This window comes from Gossypium hirsutum, chromosome D07, assembly GCF_007990345.1.
Source record: "Gossypium hirsutum isolate 1008001.06 chromosome D07, Gossypium_hirsutum_v2.1, whole genome shotgun sequence".
NCBI lineage: Eukaryota > Viridiplantae > Streptophyta > Magnoliopsida > Malvales > Malvaceae > Gossypium > Gossypium hirsutum.
Window position 1 is genome coordinate 7345521 of NC_053443.1, and position 24165 is coordinate 7369685.

Genomic DNA, 24165 nt, shown 5'->3' on the forward strand with positions numbered 1-24165 from the left:
GCTTCCATCATCATAATTTTGCGAACCTTGTTTGCACTCCCATTGCTCAAGTATTTCAACTTCAGTAGCATCCCAATTTCATGTTTTACCTTCATCGAACACAACATCCCTACTCACCAAAATTTTCTTAGAGGAAGGATCATAAATTCTATAACCCTTTCTATTGCTGCAATACCCTAGGAAAATACCTAGCTACGACCTCCTCCCTAACTTACTTCTTTTCACCTGTGGCACATGAGCATAACAAATATTTATTTGAATATATATAAATATATTTTAATACATGAATAATAATGTAAACTACACCTATGATCACTTTAAAATAGGGTTTGTCTTATTTTAGTCACTCTAAATAAAAAAAATTTACAAATTGATCACTGCCATTAATTTTATTGTTTTCTTCCGATAGATTGCCAACTCAACAATCCTCCATATAACTTTTTCAAATGATTGTCTAGATTCATCTTGTTAGTAATTTTTTAGGTAATTTTAAAAAATATAAAAAAATTATATAAAATTATGTAAAATTTATTAATAATTATAAAAAATTATAGAAAAAATTATTTGATTATAAAAATTTATAGAAAAATGTTTTCGATTCTTTTACAAGCTTGGAAAAGTGTCTTCATCATATTCTCACAACCCCCACCAACCTCTGACCTTTGCCCTGCCATTTCATTGATTATTGCAGCTTCCATTTTCATCATCTGGTTCCCCATCACTTCCTTGATTTTGTCCCCAGTCTCTACATCATTCACCAAATGGTTTAAGCCCTATCGATAGCTGTTCATACAAAGCCTCCTTCCACCTGCCCTTATCACCTCAACATTGATCATTTGGTCACCATATTGTGCCTATATCGGGACTGGTATCCCATGCCAAGCTGCCTGGTGCGATGTAATGGTGCAGTGAAGTTGGATTAAAGGGAGGGTGTAGCAGAGGCTTTATTCAAAGCATGGCAAGGATGGTGGAGAGCAGTGGTGAGTTGGGTGTAGCTGAGGCTTTATGCGATATGAATTAATTTTCAGGAAATGAATTTCTTTTCAAAGCTTTGTCTATTGAAAATAAAGAGACAACCCAAGTATATCTAAAACAGTCATCAACAATCACAAATCAATATTGTTTACCACCTAAGCTCGTTGTCTAGTTGGTCCAAAAAAAATTAATGTGGATCTAGATGTTGAGACTGCATTTTTTGACTTAAAAAAGACGTGTTTTCTTTTAGCATATCCCTCACAAATTTTGTTATTCTCAAAGGTTATCATAGTTTAAGAGAATAAATAAGATACTGGTGTTAATAAAGTATTCGAATTTGACTCAAAAAAGAATCAAACTTGATCCGGTAATTTTCAAGCTGAGCTAGAGCTCATGCAACTTTAACTATTGATAGTAATACTCAACCTGAACGGACTCATGAGCATTATCAAGTTTTTCATATTTTTACATTATTAAATTACATTATTACCTTTAATATATATTATTAACCCTAAATTTAATTATCGAGCTAAACTCAAACTTAAATATAAAAGTTGATAAACAAGCTTAATCGAGCTTAAGCCAAATATCAAGTTCTAAAATTCAAATCAAACTTGACAGTATTCAGGCAATTTAATTAGTAGTTTGGGCCCCTTCGAGATTGCATTTTAGATTACTTGGAAATGGTTGGGAAGTTGTAAAACGTAAAAAAGGGAGCAGATCATCCTGAGAAGTTAAACAAACAATACGTAGACAATAGCTCTAACGGGGCACAAGCAGCTAAATCAAATGTCTATATTTTAGAGAACCATCAAACCAGTTTCTGCATTTTAAGTTTCTACCAGTACACCCAAGCATAAAGAGTTACAGCTGATTCCTTCATTCGCTTTGCATGGAAAAGAAAATCAAACAAAAAAAATAACCCCGATTCAGACAAGTTCAGTGCAGAGGAATGCATAAGTCCAGCTTAGTTGTTGTTCTCAGTGTTATTCTCAAGTTCCCTCCTCAGTTGTAAAGAGAAATCGTCAGTGACATCATCATCATCCCAGTCATCTTCCCATTGCTGTGTAATCTCCTTTCCTTCTTCCTTTAACTCCCACTCTGCCAGAGAACAGAAAAGTTCAGATTGCAATTCTCCCAGATATCATATTAAATACATTACGAATTCTCTAAAAAAACTGAAACCAAACACAGATCCATCAGCTGAGACTAGCAAGAGGGAGCAAGTATTTAGTGAACCAAGTACCACTATCAAAAGGAAACAAGCTGTAATTCAGAAAAGAAACAGATGATACATCCCAGAAGAACAAGTAATGATCTTAGGGCAGCAAAAAGTATACTACGTGGAATTAAATTATACTATGAACATTAATTATCATCACAACATTCTTTAAGCCAACAGCATGCAACCATGTTATCAGTTGCTTGCATCAGAGATTAGGAGTCCAAGAATACTAAAGATTGTTTGTGATCTGCTGCCAGGGAAAACTCTTGAAATCCAATGTTTTATTTTTATACCTAATTGGTGAAAGTAAATATAATTCTATAATTAGCAAATTTGAAAGTCAGGCTCATGGAAGGATAATATGGGTATAAGATGATGTCAAAATTTTGTGAATTGCAAATACTAACATGGTCATTAAGGTGAAAACAGGTCAGTTCAGCTTGGGGGCTAGGTCAGAAAATTATGAGTGTCAAAATTCTGCGAGAGGCTAAGAGAAGCTCTCATTCTGACTGCAACAAGAGTTTGATGAATCAAGAATCAAGTTGTGTACGTTTCCAACAAGAATTTATAACAATGTTTCAAGCTAGACCTAGTATATTATGGTTAACCAGATATAAAAATGGGAGTTTTAATTGCACAAACAAGCACTCCAATGATCCTAGTAACCAGTAAATGAATTCAGGCAGCTTATAAGTATCATATATAAAGAGAAACAAAGTCTCGGACACAAAAAAACAAATATATAAAAGGGTTCGCAACCAAATCAGCAACCAGGCAATGACCACATTAGATTCACATTTTTCAAAGACTATCTGCCATAAAAGCCAATGGCCTCTTGGACTCCAACAAGTATCGCCGCAATACAGACTCCCTCTCTAATTCAAATATAAATTCCAATCTAGATACAACCAGAAGCGTAGAAGTTCAATAAATTGAACAGCTCATATTTTATAATTCAACATTAAGAAAACTATAGAAGAAAGTAAAAAAATCAAGCTAATCGGCATAATCTTTTTCATAATTTTTGATCAGTTAGTATACCCAAAATTAAACCCTAGCCTCCACGAATTTTTCCTTTTTTTTTTAAAAAAATAAGGTAAAAACAATTACCTTCATCAATCTCAAATTCTTCAAACTCATCATCATCTTCAAACAAATCAAACTTTACGTCTTCGGTTGCCGGTTTTGGTAGTTCCGTTGCCATTTTTTCTTGCTGAAAACAGAGAAATAATATTAACACAAAACCCTAATTTTGTGAAGGCAGCAACTGGGGAATTAAAATAAAAGAAAATTGATATTAGAAAATTAAAAAAATTGAAAAGAAATTATTAGTTAACTTACGAGTTGTAATTGCACAGAGACTGAATATTTCTTGAGGAGGGGTTTTCGTATACTGAAAAGCGTAGTCCAGACTCCAGATGAAGCCCAAATATAAGGAGAGAGCAGCGCGCAAAATGACTATTTTAGGGTTGCGCACTTAATTTTGTTTCAATGCGTACTTTAGTTCTTAAAAGTAGAACTGCTCATTCCGATGGCCCCTTTACGAAATGAGTTTAGTTAAATTCAAAGCAATAAAAATAATTATATTAATTATATATGTTAAATAATAATTATTAACCTAATAATAATTAAATCAATTATCAAAAACTTTAAAAAAAAACCTTTCTCAACTACATAACTCAATTCAAAATACAAAATATAAAATTTATATTTAATACAATAAAACGTTTATTATATTTATGGTAATGTTTTTAATATTAATATTTTTTAATGTATTGGAAAATTTTTATTTTAGCGTTTTTTAGTACATTTAGTATATTATATTTTCTAAAAATTATTTTTAAATAAAAACTAATTTTAAAAAAATTAAATATGAGCTGGCTGGAGTTTACTTTTCTTAAATTGGGTTGAGCTTGGGTAAAAAAATAAGTCTATTTTTCAAGTCGAGTTGAGCCTGAGCTTGGACAATTAGTCTAGATACATTGCATGGGCTCAGTTTGAACCCAACTCGACCCAACCCATAAGTACCTCTATTTAAAGTATATGGTTTTTCTCATTTTGGTTATTAAAGATTTTTGATATAATGACTTATTTAGCACTCAACCTTTACAAAAAATATATATATATTTTAGCACTCCATTTAATTTTTCGCCTCTTTTAACCTTTAAAATTTTTAAGATTTTTTAATTTTTTTAATTTTTCAAAAGATTTTATATAATTTAAATAATTTTTTATATTTTTTGATTTTTTTAAAAAATAATTAATTGTTGATGTGACATTTACGTGTCAGTCCACAACAAAGTTATGTTTGTTAATTTTTTCATTCATTTTAGGGTGATTTGACAAAAACACAAGTTTAAGAGTTAAAAAAGATGAAAAATTAAATGGATATCTAAATTAATTTTTTTATAAAGTTGGAGGGCTAAATAAATCATTATGCCAAGATTTTTTTGGTCCGATTATGTAATGATACCTATCATTTTTAATTAAAAATATATTTCTTTATTATTATATTAAAATTTTCTTTTTGATTGAAAACCTTGACAATGAGAATATTCACAGAGCTACCTGTGTTGATCAAGATCATCTTTACTTGAAATGAGAAGATAGTGGCAAAAACCATGAGAAGACTGTCTCCTTTAACATCAAAGACGTCCCTCTCATCAAATTCCGAAAACTAAACCTGTCATGGAGAAGTCCTGGGCTATTTCACTGGGGCGCCCCTAACATTACACTCCTAAGGTGAGCCTTTCGCCTGAAATTGGAGGCTACCCATTCTACATGCTTGCCCCCAACAAGCACATCAATGATCCCTCTGATAGGTTGCTTGCCTCTATCATCTCGATGAGGGTCGGATTTTTTCTGGTTGATTTTATGATGACTAATAAATTTTGACATTATTATGTATTTTTCAACTTTGGGTAATTGGAGAAATTGCAAAAAGTTCATCTATGGTAGCCTTGAATTTTCTGTAAATTTATGTTTCCAAAATACAAAAGAATTTTCATATTTTTTCTTCTTTTTTCAAAACCAAGGCCATGTTATGGAGCAAGCTGCAACATTCTAAGTCTATAATCAAACTTACTTCAAAGTTGCAACTTGAATTTTGGAGGTTGTGACGACTAGACGAGTGTTTTGATGGTTGGAAGAGAAAGTTGTGGCAGCAGGCCACAATGAGTGAAGGTAGTAGGCTGCCCACACAAAAGACGTGGCTCCGGAATATGACATCAGCTCGTATAAGAAAAACATTTTTTTTTTGTTATCAAGGATTTTATTACCCTGTGCGATGCTTTGGATGGTTGTATTTTACATAAATTGATGTTTTATGTATGAAAAATGCATGGATATTATGTATATTTACTTTATTATGTATATACAATTTATATGCAATGTTAAATATAATATTGTATAACACTGAGTTATGATGTCATATGATTGTATATGTACAAGTAAATTGGAGTAGCCACAACATCTAAAATACTGAAATACTGAATACATATACATTAAATTATGATATATTAAACATATTGTACTTATATATGGTGAATGACATAAATTGTAGTTTACAATATTGTATAATTTTAAGTTATGATGTTATTTGATCATGTATGTTTAAGTAATTTAGAGTAACCACAACATCTAGATTATCAAAGGCGTACATGAAGCAATAATATTTTTAAACATCTTGTGATCACATAGGGGTCAATAACATCAATTTGTAATCAATCATATTAATATAATAATTTTGCCGATCGAGAATATGTAATACTCTACACCCAACCCGAAAGATGATCGGATGCATGATACCATATTGATTACCGGATTAACCTTAGACAAAATCGAAACAATCAAGTTCATGTTTATTAAACATGATGAGATGTATTTATAAGCATTCATGCACTCTAGACAATAGTTAAGCAAAGATACAACGGCAAGGAGCTTAAAAAACAACATTCGGGGCCAAAATATCAAAAACACGGTACAAGTTTCAATACCTTGTCTCAAAGTACTTATACTTGGTACCAGATTTTCAAAATTCCAGGTGCAAGTTACAGGTTTGGATACATAAGAGCCAATGTACCAATACATAATGCAATGTATCGATATTGTGATCCATGTTCTAATATCTCATACAAGGTACCGATGCTTGGTGAAGAGGTTTTGATACCTCATCTCCAAAACCCAAAAAATCTACAAAAAAAAAAAAACAGTATAAGCCTACCAAATCAACCCCAAAACAAGCTCAAACATTGTCAAACATGCGCTAAAGCATTCATACATATTTGTCATATTAAATTAAGTTTAAAACACAAAATCTCATGTTTCCAAATGCACTCGACCAATTTTAAGCTAAAGTTTAGGCATAATGACATTTTTGGCCCTCAGTCTTTTCTAAAAAATCAAATCAACTCTTTATTTTTTTTTGTCTCTTTTAGCCATTGAACTATTATTTTTTAAAAAAAATTAAAAATTGATCAGAATTTGATGAAAATGGTAATAGTGTCGCTAACTTGCTAACATGGATGCCACATGGCAATCCACATGTATTAATTGTTGACACGTCATGTCGACAATTAATTAAAAAATATTTAAAATGTAAAAGAATAAATATAAAAATATTCTTAAAAATAAAAAATATTAAAAATATGATAGAAATTCAAAAAATTGGTAAAAATTATAGAAAAATAAAAAAATTTATAAAATTATAGAAGAACTATATAAAAAAATTAGAACTATTTGATTTTTTTAAAAATAGCAATAATGAGATAATATACAAAGCCCAAGCATTCTTTTATTTGCCTGGTTAGAAATGAAAAACATGTATGTAATACAATTCAAAGTTGAAACAGTCAACAATGAACAAAAAAAAAATCCTGAAACAATCAACCAATGCAAAGCTCAAAGATCTAATATGAAGATAACCTTAATTTAGATTGGGCATTTGATTATTATTAGAGAATCTTAAAGTCCAATACTTCTCAACCTCCTTAGTTGTTCTTTTAGGGATTCTATTGGCAATCAAACACCACCTATGAAAAGATTTAAACCTTAGTTTCCCTTTTTTCTTGATCAAATCCAAAACACAAATTTAATTTATATGAATTAATAGTTGAAAACCAAAACCTATCTTTCCCCAATCAAATTGCACCTTCTAACGATGAGGGTTTCCTTATCTTCTAAGACTTCAAGCTTGGAATCTTCACCAAATTCCTCTACAACAAATCAACTAGAAAAAAGGTCAGTAATTTCTTTACCATATTCGCCATAGAATAGTAGTGAAAAAACAAAGGGTAACATCATGCCCAAGCCTTGTATCACATGAAGAAACACAATTTTATTCAATTTTCTTTGGAATCATGTACAATGTCATTATGCCTTTTTATAGTGGCTAAAAATAAGGTGAAAGAAATCAAATCATGTACAAATTTAACCAAAATCAGAAGGAAAATACTGAAAAAAGAACAATAAGAATAAGATAATTTATCTCAAGTCAATGACAGTTTATGGGTTTCCGGTCGTCACTTTATAAATCCTAACTGTGAAGAAATAGCCACCATCAAGAAGAGTAACATATCCTAAAATTGGGCCAGTCTAACAACCAATGAGAGAGATCTAGGTTCAAGAAGCTCAAAAGTCTCTTAAGATATTTGGAAATTTCCAGTGATTTTTCAAGAAAAACATTTAGAGAAGGGAAGAGAGAGGGTTTTGGGCTTTTCTTTGGGTGGTTTTAGACGATGTTTCATCATTCGAGTGAAGCATCGATGACACAATAAGAAGCTAGGGCTAGGGCTAGGGTTGAAGGAAAAGGAGAAAAAAGTTCAATATTAGTAATGACAAAATTGATTAGATTCTAATTGCTGGTAGAGAGAATCTTGGAAAAGGATTTTTAGGATATTGAATAGAAAGGTAAAATTGTTGTCGCTAGTCCAACTATGTTTGTCAAAGCTTCAAGTAATAATGTCGGAGAGTAATGGAATATCAAATCTCACATTCGGGTCCATTGACCAAGTTGGGTGTGGGGTGCCATAGTGTTTTTGAATGCGCGCCACTAAACGTGATAGAATCTGCGACATTTATAAGCAAACTGCCATTAAATTTGCGGCGTTTATAAGTGAAAAGCTGCTAAAAGTGATAGAATTTACAACATTCAAAAACAAAATGCTGCTAAAATAAATGAATAATATTAAAAACATTTTGATTTTTAATTATAATATTTATGGTGATTAAATTATGACCACCACCATATGTTTGGATCAATAGTGACATTTTTAGAATAAATATTGTTATATGTATGTTGTTAATGAATTTCACACAAATATTCATATTTCCACATTCTAAAATCATTAATTAGCAGTGTTTCTTTAAGGATTGCCACTAAATGTGGCACCTCTGGCGACAGTTTTTGGGAAAAATGCCACTACAAATTTAATGTAACACCCTAAACCTGACTTGTCCATCAAATCTGGGTATGGAGCATCACAAATAGACCTATACTTAATAAATTTCAGCTTAGCTATCAGTGAACAAACTAAAATGAAGTTTATCTAATAATATTAATAAATATTCTTACAGCTAAGGCCTTAAGCCGCTGAATGTTTAATCATTCAATTCATTTCTATCTTTAATCAATCTGTTGTTTACAATACAACTCTAAAATCTAGCTAAGAACTATCTATTAAAGCATGCCCAAAGACCAATCATGAGATGATTGTAATCACATACTCATTTGTTGTGTTTGTTAATATAAGGCATTGCCATTGTTGTTTCAGTTTCTTTTTCTGTATGAGTAAATAAACTGATTAATAATAAAGTCTTGAGAATAATATGATTATTCTTAAAAGTTCCTTAGTCAAGCATTATTGTGGGCTTGGACAATAATAATGCATTAAGACTAATGTGTAGTTGATTAATGACAAAATGTTGTCATTAACATAGGAATGCCAAAATCAATACATGGGTATGTGTTAGAAAACAACATACTAGACTGACTCGCTAGGCGTATGTTTCTTGGATTACTATATAATAGTCACAACATTACTCATAGTGATAACTATGTATACTATCCTTAAACTTGAGATCATCATTGTCCCAACATCGCGAGTCATATATTTTGATACAGTCAAACGTCTACCGTAACAGGTTGTACTATAAAGACTGATGTTGGGTATGTCACAATCTATGTAGTGAGATATGATTAATCAAGATAGGATTTGTCCCTCCTACATAAAGGGAGCAGTATCTTAGGTCACTTAATGGAGTGAGACTAGAAATGCATAACCATGCTCAAATAAGTTGATATAAGATATCACACTTATTTGTTTATTGTAGTCTACTCAGAACATCAAGAAATATGATATTGGACTATGCAAGTGTAACTATACCATGACTTGTGTACAATCTAGATATAAAGGATAAAATGATATAATATATGAAAAATTCATCACAAAAAGGTTATATCGAATCATGACTACCCTCACCACTCTGGCGAACCCATTCTTATTCCACTCCATTATTCGCAGTGTGAGATTAATTCCAATAATCTATCCCTCACACCAGCCCTGACTTGGGAACTCTCTTGTCCCATAAGCGAAGATCGCTCTGTCCAGCTGAACTAGCAAGTCATCATCCCTACGACTATATGAGCTTGCCATCCCCTTTGCTCGTTTCCTCCCTACAGGTTATCATCACGGTGGTGTACCCGTATCAGACTTTCCTCAAAGAGGAATAGTCTCGACAAAATCCTATCTCTTAGACAGAACCCTTATCTTGGGAGTACATCCCTCAATCTTCCTATGAGATACGCTTCTCGCATACAACTTCATTAAGCTCTCCCTGGTGGCTCTTCATTTTAGATCCTTGTTTGTGATCTTTGGATAATTTCTCCTCTTGCATTTCCATGATCAGGCTAGCTCATAAAAAAAAAAGAGCAGTTCTATACAGATTCTACTTATGCGACATGGTCCGTACACAAATCTCATTGTTTTACCACCATATTTTATTTTTTTAACAAGAATTTGGGTCACACAACTTTAACATAAAAAATGAAAGTGTTCTAAGAAATTAAGTAATTTGTAATAGATTAAAAAAATTAATTAAAACAATAAAATGGTTTCTTAGAAATTAGGTAATTTGTAATACTTGAAATAATCACTTAAAATATGTAAGAACCACATAAAACAAGAAAAGGTTTCTTAAAATTTTAGTGTTGGAACCTACGATAGAAACTTGCAAAGGAAATTGCTAGTGATAACATAAGTGCTACTTATAGTGCCATTAAAGGTGAAATTGCGATAAGAACAGAGAAAGCAAGAGCACAACAAGTTATTTAAGCAGTTTAGTTTCTCTAAGTTTGCGAATTCTAGCTTAGTGAGTAAATCCACTATCTTAAGTTTTCCCCTGGAAACTTAGGCTATAAATCTAATACTAAGTGATTTAAGTCTTATCACATGCCGATATAGTAACCTCAGTTTTGTACCTAACGATCTAGATCATTCACCTCTAAGTTTCCCCTTGAAAACTTAGATTATAATCCAAGTAATAAACTTGTTTACATTCTCAAAGCACTCTCAATTAGGAGCTCGTCAATGAACAGATCAGTGCTAATTCACTTTATACAAAACCTATACAAATCTCTCCAAATATATAAGAGTTTGAGACTTGCTAACATAATAGATCAATTACAATCAACTCCCCTTATAAAACAACAACTAAAATAAAATACACAATATTTTAATCCTCAAGATATGCTGCTTAAAATAGATCGTTCTTTGTAGATGGGTTGTCATACTACTACAATATCAACAAGATTTTCAATCCAAAGATTTTTGTTCTAAAAGACTGTCAACTCCAACTATGGCAAGTTATGTTGTTTGTTACAAAGCTAACTGCAGTGGCCACTATCGTTGGCACTACGTGAGCCACTGCTCACAGACTTGCCTCAATAATAAAAACTCCATCAAGGTTGGAAAAGCATTCCATATTTAAAGCACAAATTTAGATTCAACAAGCAAACTTCAATCCATCATGATTTGTCCGAATTTTATCAAATCAATTACTCTTTATATAAGGATATAAAGGATTGAGATAAATCTTCATAAAGTCAACCCATAGAATCTTGGATTGCATATCTTGGTATATAAGGTAAGTATATCACATAAGAATCCTTAAAAACTAATTTTGTTTGATTCAATTTCTTCTCCAATAATAAACACAAGAGTATCGAAAATATACAAGCAAATAATCAAAACATTTGGCTTAAACATGCCAACAAATAAGACAAGTTATAAAACTATGCCTTGCTAAGTGCAGTGGTCATTACTCTAAGTCGCCTCAACATTAAACATTGCTTAATAGAATTATATTCAAAATATAAAAATGTTTTGAAAAGATTAAGTAATTTAACATGTAAGTGGAGAAAGAGGATTCACCTCACCATAACAGCATATTAAGGTGCTGATGGTAAAACTCCGTAACTAAAAACAAGTGTGTTGTGAAATAATTATTATAATTTAATAATAATTAATAGTGATAATAATATATTTGTGTCGGCAAGGAGCAGGAGATTTTAGTTTAATGGCAAACTGCATGACATGAATGATAGCAAAAAGGGTAAGAGTGTTGTGTGATTGCATAACAAGCTAGTAGAAACGTTTGCTGTGGTTTCAAGGATGGATTTTTTATTTTATTTTTCATTTTCTAACTACTGTACAATGATGGAGTAGGAGTAGGTCTGTATAATGTAAACCAGAAGAAATATGAAAAAACAAATTTAAACAGGAAAAGCATTTCATATAAATTGGTAACTCAATTTATTAAGAAAAAAGCAATGCTTTTTTGTTTTCTTTTTTTTTTTTGCATGAATTTGATCATCCAAACTTCATTAATATGTTTTAGTTAAAAGGGACCACTCCGCTATTAATGTTTGATTGCTTGGGAAGTACATCATCGGTAACTATCGTCAAAAGAATGAAGTAAGTATCTCGACAATTTGAGTCCGTTAAATTTCAGTTCAGTTTATGAAAAGAGAAGGAAACTTGGTTGACCAGAACATGTCATTGACTGATGTTAATCTACGTATTCTTGATGTTCCTACATTTCATGTTTTAGAATATAAATTTGGTTCTCCTTATGTAAGAATAAATTGATATAAGACAATACGATGCATTCTATTATTTATCAAAAAAAAAAACCACTCTCCTTATTAACTTCTTTTAAACTAAAGTAAATAAAAAGTATCGGGAGAGTAATATAGACTAGATTCTATCACACCCATGATGTAGGTAAATAAAAATATTTTATATTAAAAAAATATTTACACAATTATTTCAATGAATTATTATTGGTAGGGTGGTAAGAGATTTGCATATAAATTTGTTGGTCTTGTGTTTGATTCTTGATAATGATTTTTAATTGTTTTATTTGAACTTGATATAAAAGTATTAAAAGACAAATATCATTATAAGAATATTAATTACCCTTTAAAATAAGGGTATTATTAATATTTTTACAGTTGAATTGATATCGAGTTAATTCATAACACCAACTCAGTCAGTCATTTTGTATATAGTATATATTTTTAATATATATGATGAACTTGACCTTTTTAGATGTATTTTGGTCAAACTAAAAAAAGAATGTACCACTAAAATTACAAAGTGAGTGAGAGATGTAATATTAATTAACTAGTTTATATTTCTATGTGATACACAAATCAATTGTAAAATTAGTTCTTGTTTAAAATTTTTAATGAAAATTTTCATAAAAATCATTAATAAATTGAAACAATAATGTAATTACAAAATACTTTTAAAAATGTTTAACTAATTTAGAATCACTTATATTAATTTATTATAATTTAAATAATATTATTAATAAATTCTTACAAGTTATTTATTTTATATATTGTTAAATTAATTTTTTTGAATGTTAAAATTATTAATATTCGATTTTTTTTAGTTCTATACTTATCTTTGCTCCACTTTAATGAATGAATGTAATATTATTATATTTTTTAAAAATATAAATTTAATTTGATAAATTTTAGTACTATGTGTTTTTTTTAAATTATATTTTAAACTTAAAAATTTACTATTTATTAATTTTAATATGATAACATTAAAACTTAATTCAATTAAATAAAATATTTTAAGAGATAATTTATTTAAAATTAACTTTATATTTATCATATAAATAATTATAATTTTTTTTAAAAATGAAATAACTTAAAAATAATTAAAAAGCAATGATTAAAAGAATAATTTACTCAACTTATAAATGAATGCTTTAAATGAAGAACATATGTCAAAAATTATAATGTAAACATGACTAATTATTTCCTTTTATTTTATAACCTTTCCTTTTAAATTCTAGATCTAAAATCGAAATGTAATTTATTAACATGTTACAAAAATTGGTTAATTTTGTCCCTATGATAATTATATACAGATTTCAGTTTTAAGGCAGAGATATGAACAATTATGATGATCTTACCAGAAAAGCACACAGATTGAGAAATTGCATAGGGACAGGTGTTCCCCCCTCCCCCCCCCCCCACTCAACGAGCATATAAAAACCACCTACTATTGTCATCCATGGCAGCCAAGCCAAGCTCACATACCTCTAAACAAATATTCTGTCACTGAGAATTAGAAACTAAGAACCAAGCCTACACCCCTAATGGCAGAGATGAATAACATTGTTTCTGGTGCAAATATTCACATAAGCGACCAGAGGAAGATTGTGAGTGTCAGCAATGGTAGTAATTGTGAGACTCTGACTAGTGGAGGTGATGAAAACATGGTGGACAATATTAAAGAAGCTGGTGGATGGTTTGCTGAGCATTGTCCAATATGGCCAGGTGATGAATGCCCACTACTGCCTTACATTTTCTTACTTTTATATCATATTTTGTCATCTTTATAAACCTAGCTAACTTGTTTTTTCCCTTCTTTATATAACATCAACTTCATGAAACTCACCCTACATATCATTTTCCTTTTGGTTATATCCTATACTATACTATATATATATATGCATAGTATTCTTCATTTCTTTTTGGTTCTAAGGTTTCTCCTTCATTACACAAATCTAGGTAAAAGAACTATGGAGGGCCTCTACGTTGATAAAAGAGCAAATTAGTCATTCTGTTAAAATTTACATTCATTTATTCTATTAAAAATTAATCTTTATATGTCAGCATGAGGTGCCACGTGTTATTTTTTGATTATTTCATCAATCACGTCAATTTTTAATAGTACAAATTGATTAAACTTTTAGTAGAAAAGATCAATTTACTATTTGATCTAATGTACAGGGACTAATTTAGTATTTTTTAATCTCAAAAACCTTTATGATAGTTTTACCCACAAATCTAACTCTAACTAGATACCATTTCATATATTTGGATATTGTTTATATACGTTTAAAACCCTTTTCCCCACTTTAATCACAGATTCATTCTCTCAACCATTAATAAAATATGCATGGGTAGAGGAATTCTATTCATTTGGCAAGTGAAACCCTTCCGGTTTTGTCATGTCAAATTTTCAAACTTTTTTCTAAACCAAAATATTATTAAATAATTTACAAAAGTAGCCCTAAAAGCAATCATAAAAGCAAGGACATTTTGATGTGGATTTAGATTTTAGATTTTGTAGTTCCACTGATGTTGCCGAATGTTGATAAGGTTTGTGGATGTTTATTCATAATGTATCTTGAAGGACAAGCACACTACATAAAGGTCGAGAAAGTTTTATTCGAGGGGAAGTCAAAGTACCAAAGAATGATGGTGTTTCTGGTAATACTAATTTTATTTAATTATATTAGGGTAAACTACACTTAAGGTCATTAAATTAATTGTAAGTTTACGCTTTAGTCATTCAATTTTAAAAAGTTACAAAATGATCACTTAATTATTCAAAAGTTTTTTTTTAAGTCACTGGACTGTTAATTTTTTTCCTTAATACCTATCGACGAATAGAAGAACATACCTTAGATCCAAATTGATCTGATGATTAGTGTCAGTGATCAGAAAAGAAAGTTGTTTGAATTTTGGTTCACAGATTCGTGATGTTTAAAGATGTTTCATGAAAAAAAAACTAAATTGTACGTAGAAGAGAAGAAGAATGAGAGCTTTCGATTGGAGTAGGTGGTGCGAACAAAAAAAACCATAAAATATCAATTTTAACGGCCCAATCACTTAAATGAAAATTTTTGAATGGTCAAATAACCATTTTGTAGCATTTGAAAGTCAAATAACCAAAGGATAAACTTTCAAATAGTTTAGTGACCTTGAATGTAGTTTACCCCTGAATATATTCTTAAAATCCAACTTTCATAATTAAATTTATAAATGGTGGCCTGGCTGGCACATGTTAATTTGTAGTCATCAGGATATGGAAAGGTGTTTGTGTTAGACGGGGCACTCCAACTGACCGAGAAGGATGAATGTTCATATCAAGAAATGATGACCCACCTTCCTCTTTGCTCCATTCCAGCCCCCAACAAGGTTCTTATATATTAATTATTATATACATCATCACTTGTCTATATATATAGTCCAATGTCTACCATTTTTTGTGCAATAATAAGATTTCATGATGAACCCAGATTTGTTTAATTATTTTTATTTGGTAGCAGCAGCAAAATTTTGAGGTTCGGTAACTGTCATTTCCATCCATTTTAGGTGTTGCTGATTGGTGGAGGAGATGGTGGCATCCTCCGGGAAATATCTCGCCACAATTCTGTCCACCACATTGATATATGCGAGATAGACACTGTACTGATTGATGTAAGTAGAGCAACAACCCTACAACTAAATGTCCTTCACTTAATTGGGTTTAATTTTATGTTTTGATTTTTAAAGGTGTATAAGGAATTCTTCCCTGATATTGCCATTGGCTATGATGATCCTCGCGTAACACTTAATGTTCAAGATGGTATGCATGCATGCATGCTTTTCTTTCTTTTTCATGGTAAATCATAAAAGTATCATAGAAGCTTTTGTACTAAAAGTTGGATTGTATTTTACTTCTTCTACTTAAAATATGAGCAAATTAGTCCCTAAATATCATATCAAAGAGTAAATCAATTATTTTGTTAAAAATTTCATCTAGTTTTACGGTTAATAATTGATTCCTCTACTTCTGCATAAGATACACATGGCATGCCACGTATAATTATTTGGTTATTTCATTAGCTATGCCAATATTTAAAAGTAAAATTGAATGAAACTTTTAACAAAAAGATCTAATTTACTCATCTTTTGAATAAAGAAAACAAAACACAATCTAATTTATAGTAGAGAAGCTTCCATTATACTTTTAGCTTATCTATAATAATTTGAATGCTTCTCAACAATAATTCGCCTGCAGGAACTGCATTCTTGAAATCTGTTCCAAATGGTACCTATGATGCAATAATAGTGGATGCATTTGACCCCATAAGTATATCCCTCCTCCATCTATGCATGTTAATAGTCATTTTAAGTTGTTCGTTACATTGACTATATATGTATATATGATGCAGGACCAGAACATGAACTTTTGGACAGTCCATTCTTTAAGTTGGCAGCAAAAGCTCTCCGTCCAGGAGGAGTGATGTGCATCCAGGCAGAAAGCCTATGGTATCAGCCATTCGACATTAAACAACTCATTTCAAGTTTTCGTCATATTTTCAAAGGATCTATCAGCTATGCCTGGACTATTGTTCCCACTTATCCAAGGCATGTCTCAACTCCCTTTCTGTGTGTTGATTTTTGGGGAACAATAAGAAGCTATAATTGTGTCTAACATAAAAGCAAACTTTATTATGACAGTGGAGTGATTGGTTTCTTGCTTTGTTCAACCGAAGGGCCATATGTTGACTTCAAAGTGCCTGTCAACCCCATCGATCCCGACCAGATTTCGGGTGTAGCCAAACAACCCTTGAAATTTTACAACTCAGAGGTAATAATTAATACACATTCTTTGGAAAGGTTACCAAGATTCCTGACTATGGGATAATGATCTTTTACAAAAAAATTTATCAAGTTAACCCTTATTTTTTTAGTTAAATTTGGCTCTCAATCTTTTAAAAAGAGTTAAATTTGATCATCAACTTTTCAGAAGGAGTCGAATTGTTGTTTTCTTAATGAAAATCCTGGCTACAGCGTTAAATTCTTAAGCATGATAGTTTGCATGGCAATACATGTATACTTCATGTTTTTTTTTTTAATTTTTAAATTATTAGTTGGCATGACATATATAACAAATAGTGTCATTTCAACATGAAGCACACATAAACTACCAAATGAATTGTCACATTAAATTCATTCAAAATTTAATATTTTAGCCAATATTTTTATTATATTGAAAGTTTTGTATTAAAAAGATTTAAGAAAAAATAATACAAAACTTTTGTGAATAAAGAAAAATATGGTGCATGTGTTAGTGACGAGAAGAAGAAAAGTGAGGATGTGTAATTATATTGAAAGTTGTGTAATTGGAATTTCAGGTACACTCAGCTGCGTTTTGTTTGCCAACTTTTGCGAAAAAGACAATGGACCTCAATGTTTGAGTAGATTGTTTAATGTTTCACAATGTGCGCAATGCAAGTTTCCAATAAAACTATGTGCAAATAGCAACATGATTTTTCCCCTTGTATCGCATTTTCAAATGTCAGCTTTCTCATCAATCTAATACTAATATAGTTTATGTTTCCATTCATAAAAACTATACGCTCTTTCAATTTTTATTATAAAAAGGATGTAGAGTTGCTATTATCAAGAAAATTCGAGTTTTGTAATGATTAAAGTATGATTTCATAATTATTTAAGTTTTAAAAATTTTAAACTTAAAAAAAATTAAAATTTGAGAAAGTTTAAATCCAATCAAATTCAAGTGTAATGATCCGAGTTCGAGATAAAAATAAATGACAATTTTTTAATTTATGAAAATATATTTATAAATATTATATAATTAGTTTTCATACACAGTATAAATTTATTGTATTTATCTATTAAAACATGTTAAATTACTTTTTCAAAATATCTTTAGAAAGGGTAAGGTCATTTGATATTAAAAAAATGGGTAGTTTTTTTTTGTTTTAAATGATGAAAACGTTAGTTTAATTAAGAATTTTCTTAATTTTGATTTTATTATACTTTTAATATTTTTTTATTTTACCTAGTTTCTTACATGACGTGTGTTGCACATCTATTTAATTATTTTAATTATTTAATTATATATTTTAATTTATTTAATTTATATAAGTAATTATTTCATAAATTTGAAAACGAGTTAGGTTAGAAGAACAAGTCAAATGGGCAAGCTTGAATTTTGGTTACTAGAGGAAGGCAATAGTCTAAGGATTTGGGTCAGAGAAGATCTACGGTGAGATCAAAATCAAGAAGCCACTACAAACAATGTGGCTACTGCAAAAAAAAGGATCACATCAAAACAAAATGCTATAAACTTCAGAAAAAAAAAAGAGATTTACTGAAAACGATGAGAAAAGGAAGTAGAAAGCTAATGTAGCTGATGCTAGTGTAGCAAAGGACAGAGGTGGTGATTTAATCTGGCGTCAACAACCAAAAGGTCTAAGTTTACGTCCGAGTGAATTTTGGACTCAAAGTGTTCCTACCATATGTGTCCCAAAAAGGGTTGGTTCTCCATATACCGTTCGGTTAAAAGTAGAATTGTGCTTATTGGAGATAACTTACCTTGCAAAATCGGCATTGGTACCATTCAAATTAGGATGCATGACGGGATAATCAGAACATTATCAAATGTTAGGCATGTGTCTAATTTAAAGAAGAATCTCATCTCTTTGGGTATTCTAGACTCGAATGGTTGTAGGATCGTCATTAAGTTAAACGGTTTAAAATATATTGTGGAGCTCTTGTCTTAATGAGAGGTTAGAAGATCAAAAGTCTATACATTCTACAATGACCAATTATTACAAGTGCAACAACGATTTCGTCTGAAATCGAGCCAAAATAGTCAACATGTCGCAACGAGGAGACTTAGGACGTCACAATGATGCAATAAATTTCAGCAGAGCTAGAGTTAGATACGACAAGATTATGACATATGCAGCTAGGCCATATAAGCGAAAAAGGAATGATCGTTTTGAACAAAAGAGGTCTTCTTCTGGAAATAGGAGTTGGGAAATTAAATTTTTGCGAACATTACAGTTATGGGAAACAAACTTGAGTTAATTTTAGTTTCGTAGAACACAGAATGAAGAACACTCTCGACTACATTCACTCTAACTTACGGGGTCTAGCTCTGATCATCTCAAAATGAGATAGCAGATACCTCCTAACCTTTATTGATAACAACTCCAAAAAGGTATGGGTTTATTTCCTAAAAAGTGATATTGAAGTTTTTGGGACTTTCAAGCAGTGGAAGACTTTACTAGAGAAACAAACTAGGAAATCTATAAAGAGCTTAAGGACGAACAATGGTCTCAAGTTCTATTCAGCCAAATTCAATGACTACTGCAAGCAGGACGGTATTGAGCGACACTACACAATTGTTGCTACTCCACAACAGAATGGGGTTACAGAAAGAATGAATAGAACCCTACTTGAGAAAGCTCAATTTATGCTTTTCAACACAGGCCTAGAAAAGGATTTTTGTATTGAAGCCATACATTTGGCAAGCATTTGGTGAATCAGTCTTCACATCGATCTTTGATTGGAAAGGTTCCCAAAGAGATATGGTCAGGTAATACTCCAAACTACTTTAACCTTAGAGTATTCAGTTGTCCTGGTTATATAAGAGTAAGTCAAGGAAAGCTTGAACCAAAGGTCGTAAGATGCATATTTCTGGATTTTGCTACTTGGTTTTTAAGCTGTCAAATAAGACTCACCTCTCTTTCCTAGGACCCTACTTGGTGCATGATTCACATTCACTTTTTCAGTTTTTCCCTTAAAAGAGAAACTTTGGAAAATTAAATTTTTTTGTTTTATGATTGATTGATTCTTGTAAATAAATGAATATAAATATTATAAAATTGCCATAGTATGTCATGCATATATTGGAAGCATGTCATATAGATTAGGTATGTAACACCCCTAACCCGTATCCGTCGCCGGATTAGGGTTACGAGGTATTACCAAACAAAACATAATTAAGCACAATCATTTTTTACATTTCATGCACAAAGTTATATCCACTTCTTTACAAAATTTTCTAAACTCAATTAGCCTTAATTCTCCTATTCACATAAACCAAATTCGCATATTAGATTCTCATAGCCAACCAAAAATCAATCATGCCTTACTAATTATTTCACATAATCAAACTTTATTTCAATATTTAACCATATCAATAAGACACATAATTAAAACACATAGCTAATTTAAACAAACATGCTTTACTAATTAAATCACATTTTCAAATCATACTTCGAAATTCAACCATTTCATTACCATCAAATTTCAAGCATATATCATTATATTTCATATACTGAGCATATGCCAAAACATCCATTTGCATACATTTATTTCATTAACAAATTACTAATCATTCTATTTTATAAACCTATGCACATTCACATACCAAACCATACTAACCCAGCAACATATTATAATCAAAAGATAAATGTCGAAATTTCAGCATTCGGATAATCCCTATTTTTTTTTCGAGCAGCACTTAACATTTTGCAGTTAATTCAATAAACAGCAGCAACATATAGCATTTAAATCAATAAGTTTTCTTCCATTTGGACAGCAACTAAATTACACAATATAGCAGCATAACAGCATCACAACTGATCAGTGAAAATTAACACATTTTAACAGCTTAGTTAGTTAAATAAAACCACATAAATGACAACACATTTGGACAATAAGCATGAAAAATAAGACAAAACATAGGTAACCTACCCTGTTTTGCACAGCATTTATACTCCAATTAAACAAGCTTTTACACCAGGTAATCATAGGAAACATGTCCTGTTTTGGACAGCAATAACAACATTCGGACAACATTGATTTGTACAAAAATAGATAGCATTTAAGCACCAATTTGGACAACATTAATATACTAAAAAATGGGCAGCAATTAAGCATCAATTTGGACAGCATTAATATACTCAAAAATAGACAGCAATTAACCATCAATTTGGACAGCATTAATATGCTAAAAAATGGACAGCATCTTATCATTACACAAACCGAATTGCCACCATCCATCACACAAGATATACCATTTCCAAGCCAACTCACATGGCTAGAATTACAATTCAAAACATACCAAAAGTTCATTAGCTTATACATGCCATATATCATATATACAAAGCTTCAAAAGTACCAACAAGATTATCAATAGTGTGATGACGTTTCCCGATGATCCCCGAGTCTGAACTAGCTTCGATAATCTATAAAATAGTGAAAAATAATACAGTAAGCTTTAAAAGCTTAGTAAGCCATATACAAATAAACTTATAATACATGAAGTAAATATAACCAACTCATCAATGAAAAATCATGGCTAATCACATGTATAAATATCACATTCCTCATCTAACTCACTTGTTAATGATTCATAAGCATCACTTACCTTAACCTTTCAATTTTCATATAACATCATACATACCTGAATTAATTAATCATTCTCACATTCATCCACTTCTCAACATTTCCCATTGAATCGTTCAGAATTGATAAGGATACACGGATAGTACATAAAGCTCGTATAATGCCATATCTCAGATATGGTGTTACATGTTATAATATATCGATGCCACTATCCCAGACAGGGTCTTACATGAAATCATATACGATGCCAATGTCCCAGACATGGTCTTACATGAAATCACACCTCGAAATCCTAATGTCATGACATTTGTATCCTATACTATTCTTATGGTTCGTACGAGGCTTTCGAACATCGTAATTCGGTTGATACTTTCTCGTATTCAAATATTCAGCATCCAAAGCAATTCAATAACAAATAAACATATACAAATCAATTTAAAGGTATTTATTTGCATATGAACTTACCTCATATATACGATGAACAGATCGGATCAACTACTTGTCAACTTTCGATTTCCCCTAATCTAAATCTGATTTCTTTCTTTCTTGATCTATATGAATTCAAATTTAGCTCATTTAATCACCTATTCATTCAATTTCATTCAAAAATATCTATTTGGACATTTTTCACTTAGCCCTTAAAGTTTCACATTTATTCAATTTAGTCCCTATTTCACAAAATCAAAAATTACACAAAATTTCAATACATCCATGCTTAGCCAAATTTATTAGAGGTCCCTAACAGCCCAAAATTTTCATTTATTTCACATTTCAACCACTCAATTTATACATTTCTCAATTTAATCCCTAATAAGCATTTTTATCAAAAATCACTTAATAAAACATGATAATCTAACATCAAATATTTATTTTTTTATCATTAAACAACAAAAATCTTGAATATTTATCAATGGCATTTCACAAAATCATCATCAAATTCAAAAATTAAAGCTTGGGCTAGCTAGAATACAAAGCAACGATCTCAAAAACATAGAAATTATCAAAAACGGAACAAAAATCACATACCAATTGAAGCTCTAAGTGACCGAACCCTAAATAGCCATGGATGAACTCTTTCCTTCTCTATTTTCGGCAAAAAAAAAAGATGAACACCACTAATATTTTGTTTTGTTTTAATTTATTAACATTAATTCATAAATTACTATATTAACCTTTATTAATTCATTTAAAATCTACTAACATATGTCCATCCATGTCCATTTACTAAAATTATGGTCTAATTACATAATAAGGGCATTACATTTAATTAATCATAGCAAATAAGCCCTTAAACAATTAGTATGCCACTTTTGCATTTTACACGATTAGGTCATTTTATCAAATTAAACATTCGATCGGTAAAATTAAATTACAAAAATTTAATACCATCAAATTCACATGCTGTAGATGCCAAAAATAATATTAAAATAATTTTATGACCTCGAATTTGTGGTTTTGAAACCACTATTCTGATTTAGCTAAAACCGGGCTGTTACAAGGTAAAAATGTCACTAGAACTATTGTATGATCATTCTTGAAATCTAGGATAAAAACCTTGCATGTTTTTAAAATATTGAGTGGAAGAAGGTCTTTGAACAATATTTATGGCCTCTATTGATGGTCCCTAAGTGATAGCATGATAAAGTTTCAAGTTAGTTCCTACTCTGGTCGTACCCCAAGGTAAACTTTATCATATGGGTTCACTGGATGAGATTTCCTTTTAAGAACAACTAGTGATGCTTGACTCTTAATGAGATTGTCCCAAGATGACTCGCAAATAAAAGCATGTTCGTGATGGGTGTTGAGTCAATGGTTAGACACTCAAGATCCTGTCTTATTAAATTGTTTCCCAAGAAATGATATTTAAGCTAGAGATGATGGTCAAATGTTAGACGATCATTGGTTCGTGTGAAGTCTTGAGAATTAAGATTCACAAATTGATTGGATGTAATCTATGTTCTTGCTAATTAATCATGGGACCCCAACATGACATGATTGATAGGTGTGAGAATGATCGTAGCAACAGAAAATGTTTTCAAAGATTTTAATACAAGACGCATGCATCATACTACATTCTTGATATGTTGCTGAAATGAAAATATTTGCTTAATAAAAATATAGTAATTAGTGAATCTTTATTATTTTTCAGTTCAAATATGTCTCATACCCCTCTTATTAGTATTCTTACTGAGAATAAATTGAATGTGGATAACTTTTGAGAATGGAAAAATAACTTGCTGATAGTTCTCAGCTGTGAGAAACACAAATTCATCCTAGACAAGCCTTGCCCAGCTAAAGCTCAACCCAAAGAAAAAAATCACTAGAAACATTCTGGCTCGATTGCTCAATGTTATATGTTAGCGAGCATGAGTAGTGTGCTGCAAAAGCAACACAAGAATTTTTGTATTACCAAAGAGATCATGAAAAATTTGGAGGATTT

General features: G+C 30.8%; 2 protein-coding genes across 2 annotated transcripts; one reads left to right on the plus strand and one right to left on the minus strand.

Annotated features, from left to right (window-relative positions):
* Nucleotides 1–1756: 1756 nt before the first annotated feature.
* LOC107953328 (protein DSS1 HOMOLOG ON CHROMOSOME V) lies at nucleotides 1757–3737 on the minus strand. Its single transcript, XM_016888609.2, has 3 exons — nucleotides 3542–3737; nucleotides 3311–3413; nucleotides 1757–2076 (listed from the first exon to the last, which is right to left on the minus strand). Exons 2-3 carry the CDS (start codon nucleotides 3402–3404, stop codon nucleotides 1943–1945), a joined length of 228 nt encoding a protein of 75 aa, XP_016744098.1. The 5' UTR covers nucleotides 3405–3413; nucleotides 3542–3737; the 3' UTR covers nucleotides 1757–1942.
* Nucleotides 3738–13677: 9940 nt separating this feature from the next.
* Nucleotides 13678–17978, plus strand: LOC107956533 (spermidine synthase 2). Its single transcript, XM_041097312.1, has 9 exons — nucleotides 13678–14057; nucleotides 14920–14996; nucleotides 15585–15707; nucleotides 15885–15989; nucleotides 16065–16137; nucleotides 16573–16644; nucleotides 16727–16922; nucleotides 17016–17145; nucleotides 17693–17978. The coding sequence occupies exons 1-9, from the start codon at nucleotides 13877–13879 to the stop codon at nucleotides 17753–17755; spliced, it is 1020 nt and encodes a 339-aa protein (XP_040953246.1). The 5' UTR covers nucleotides 13678–13876; the 3' UTR covers nucleotides 17756–17978.
* Nucleotides 17979–24165: the final 6187 nt, after the last annotated feature.

Coding starts and splice junctions, on each gene's coding strand:
- LOC107953328 (XM_016888609.2), bottom strand. CDS start 3,404: ATGGCAACGGAACTACCAAAACCGGCAACCGAAGACGTAAAGTTTGAT. Junction 2,077..3,310: donor AGAATTTGAGATTGATGAAG/GTAATTGTTTTT, acceptor GTTCTCTGGCAG/AGTGGGAGTTAAAGGAAGAA.
- LOC107956533 (XM_041097312.1), top strand. CDS start 13,877: ATGGCAGAGATGAATAACATTGTTTCTGGTGCAAATATTCACATAAGC. Junction 14,997..15,584: donor AAAGAATGATGGTGTTTCTG/GTAATACTAATT, acceptor GTTAATTTGTAG/TCATCAGGATATGGAAAGGT. Junction 17,146..17,692: donor TGAAATTTTACAACTCAGAG/GTAATAATTAAT, acceptor TTGGAATTTCAG/GTACACTCAGCTGCGTTTTG.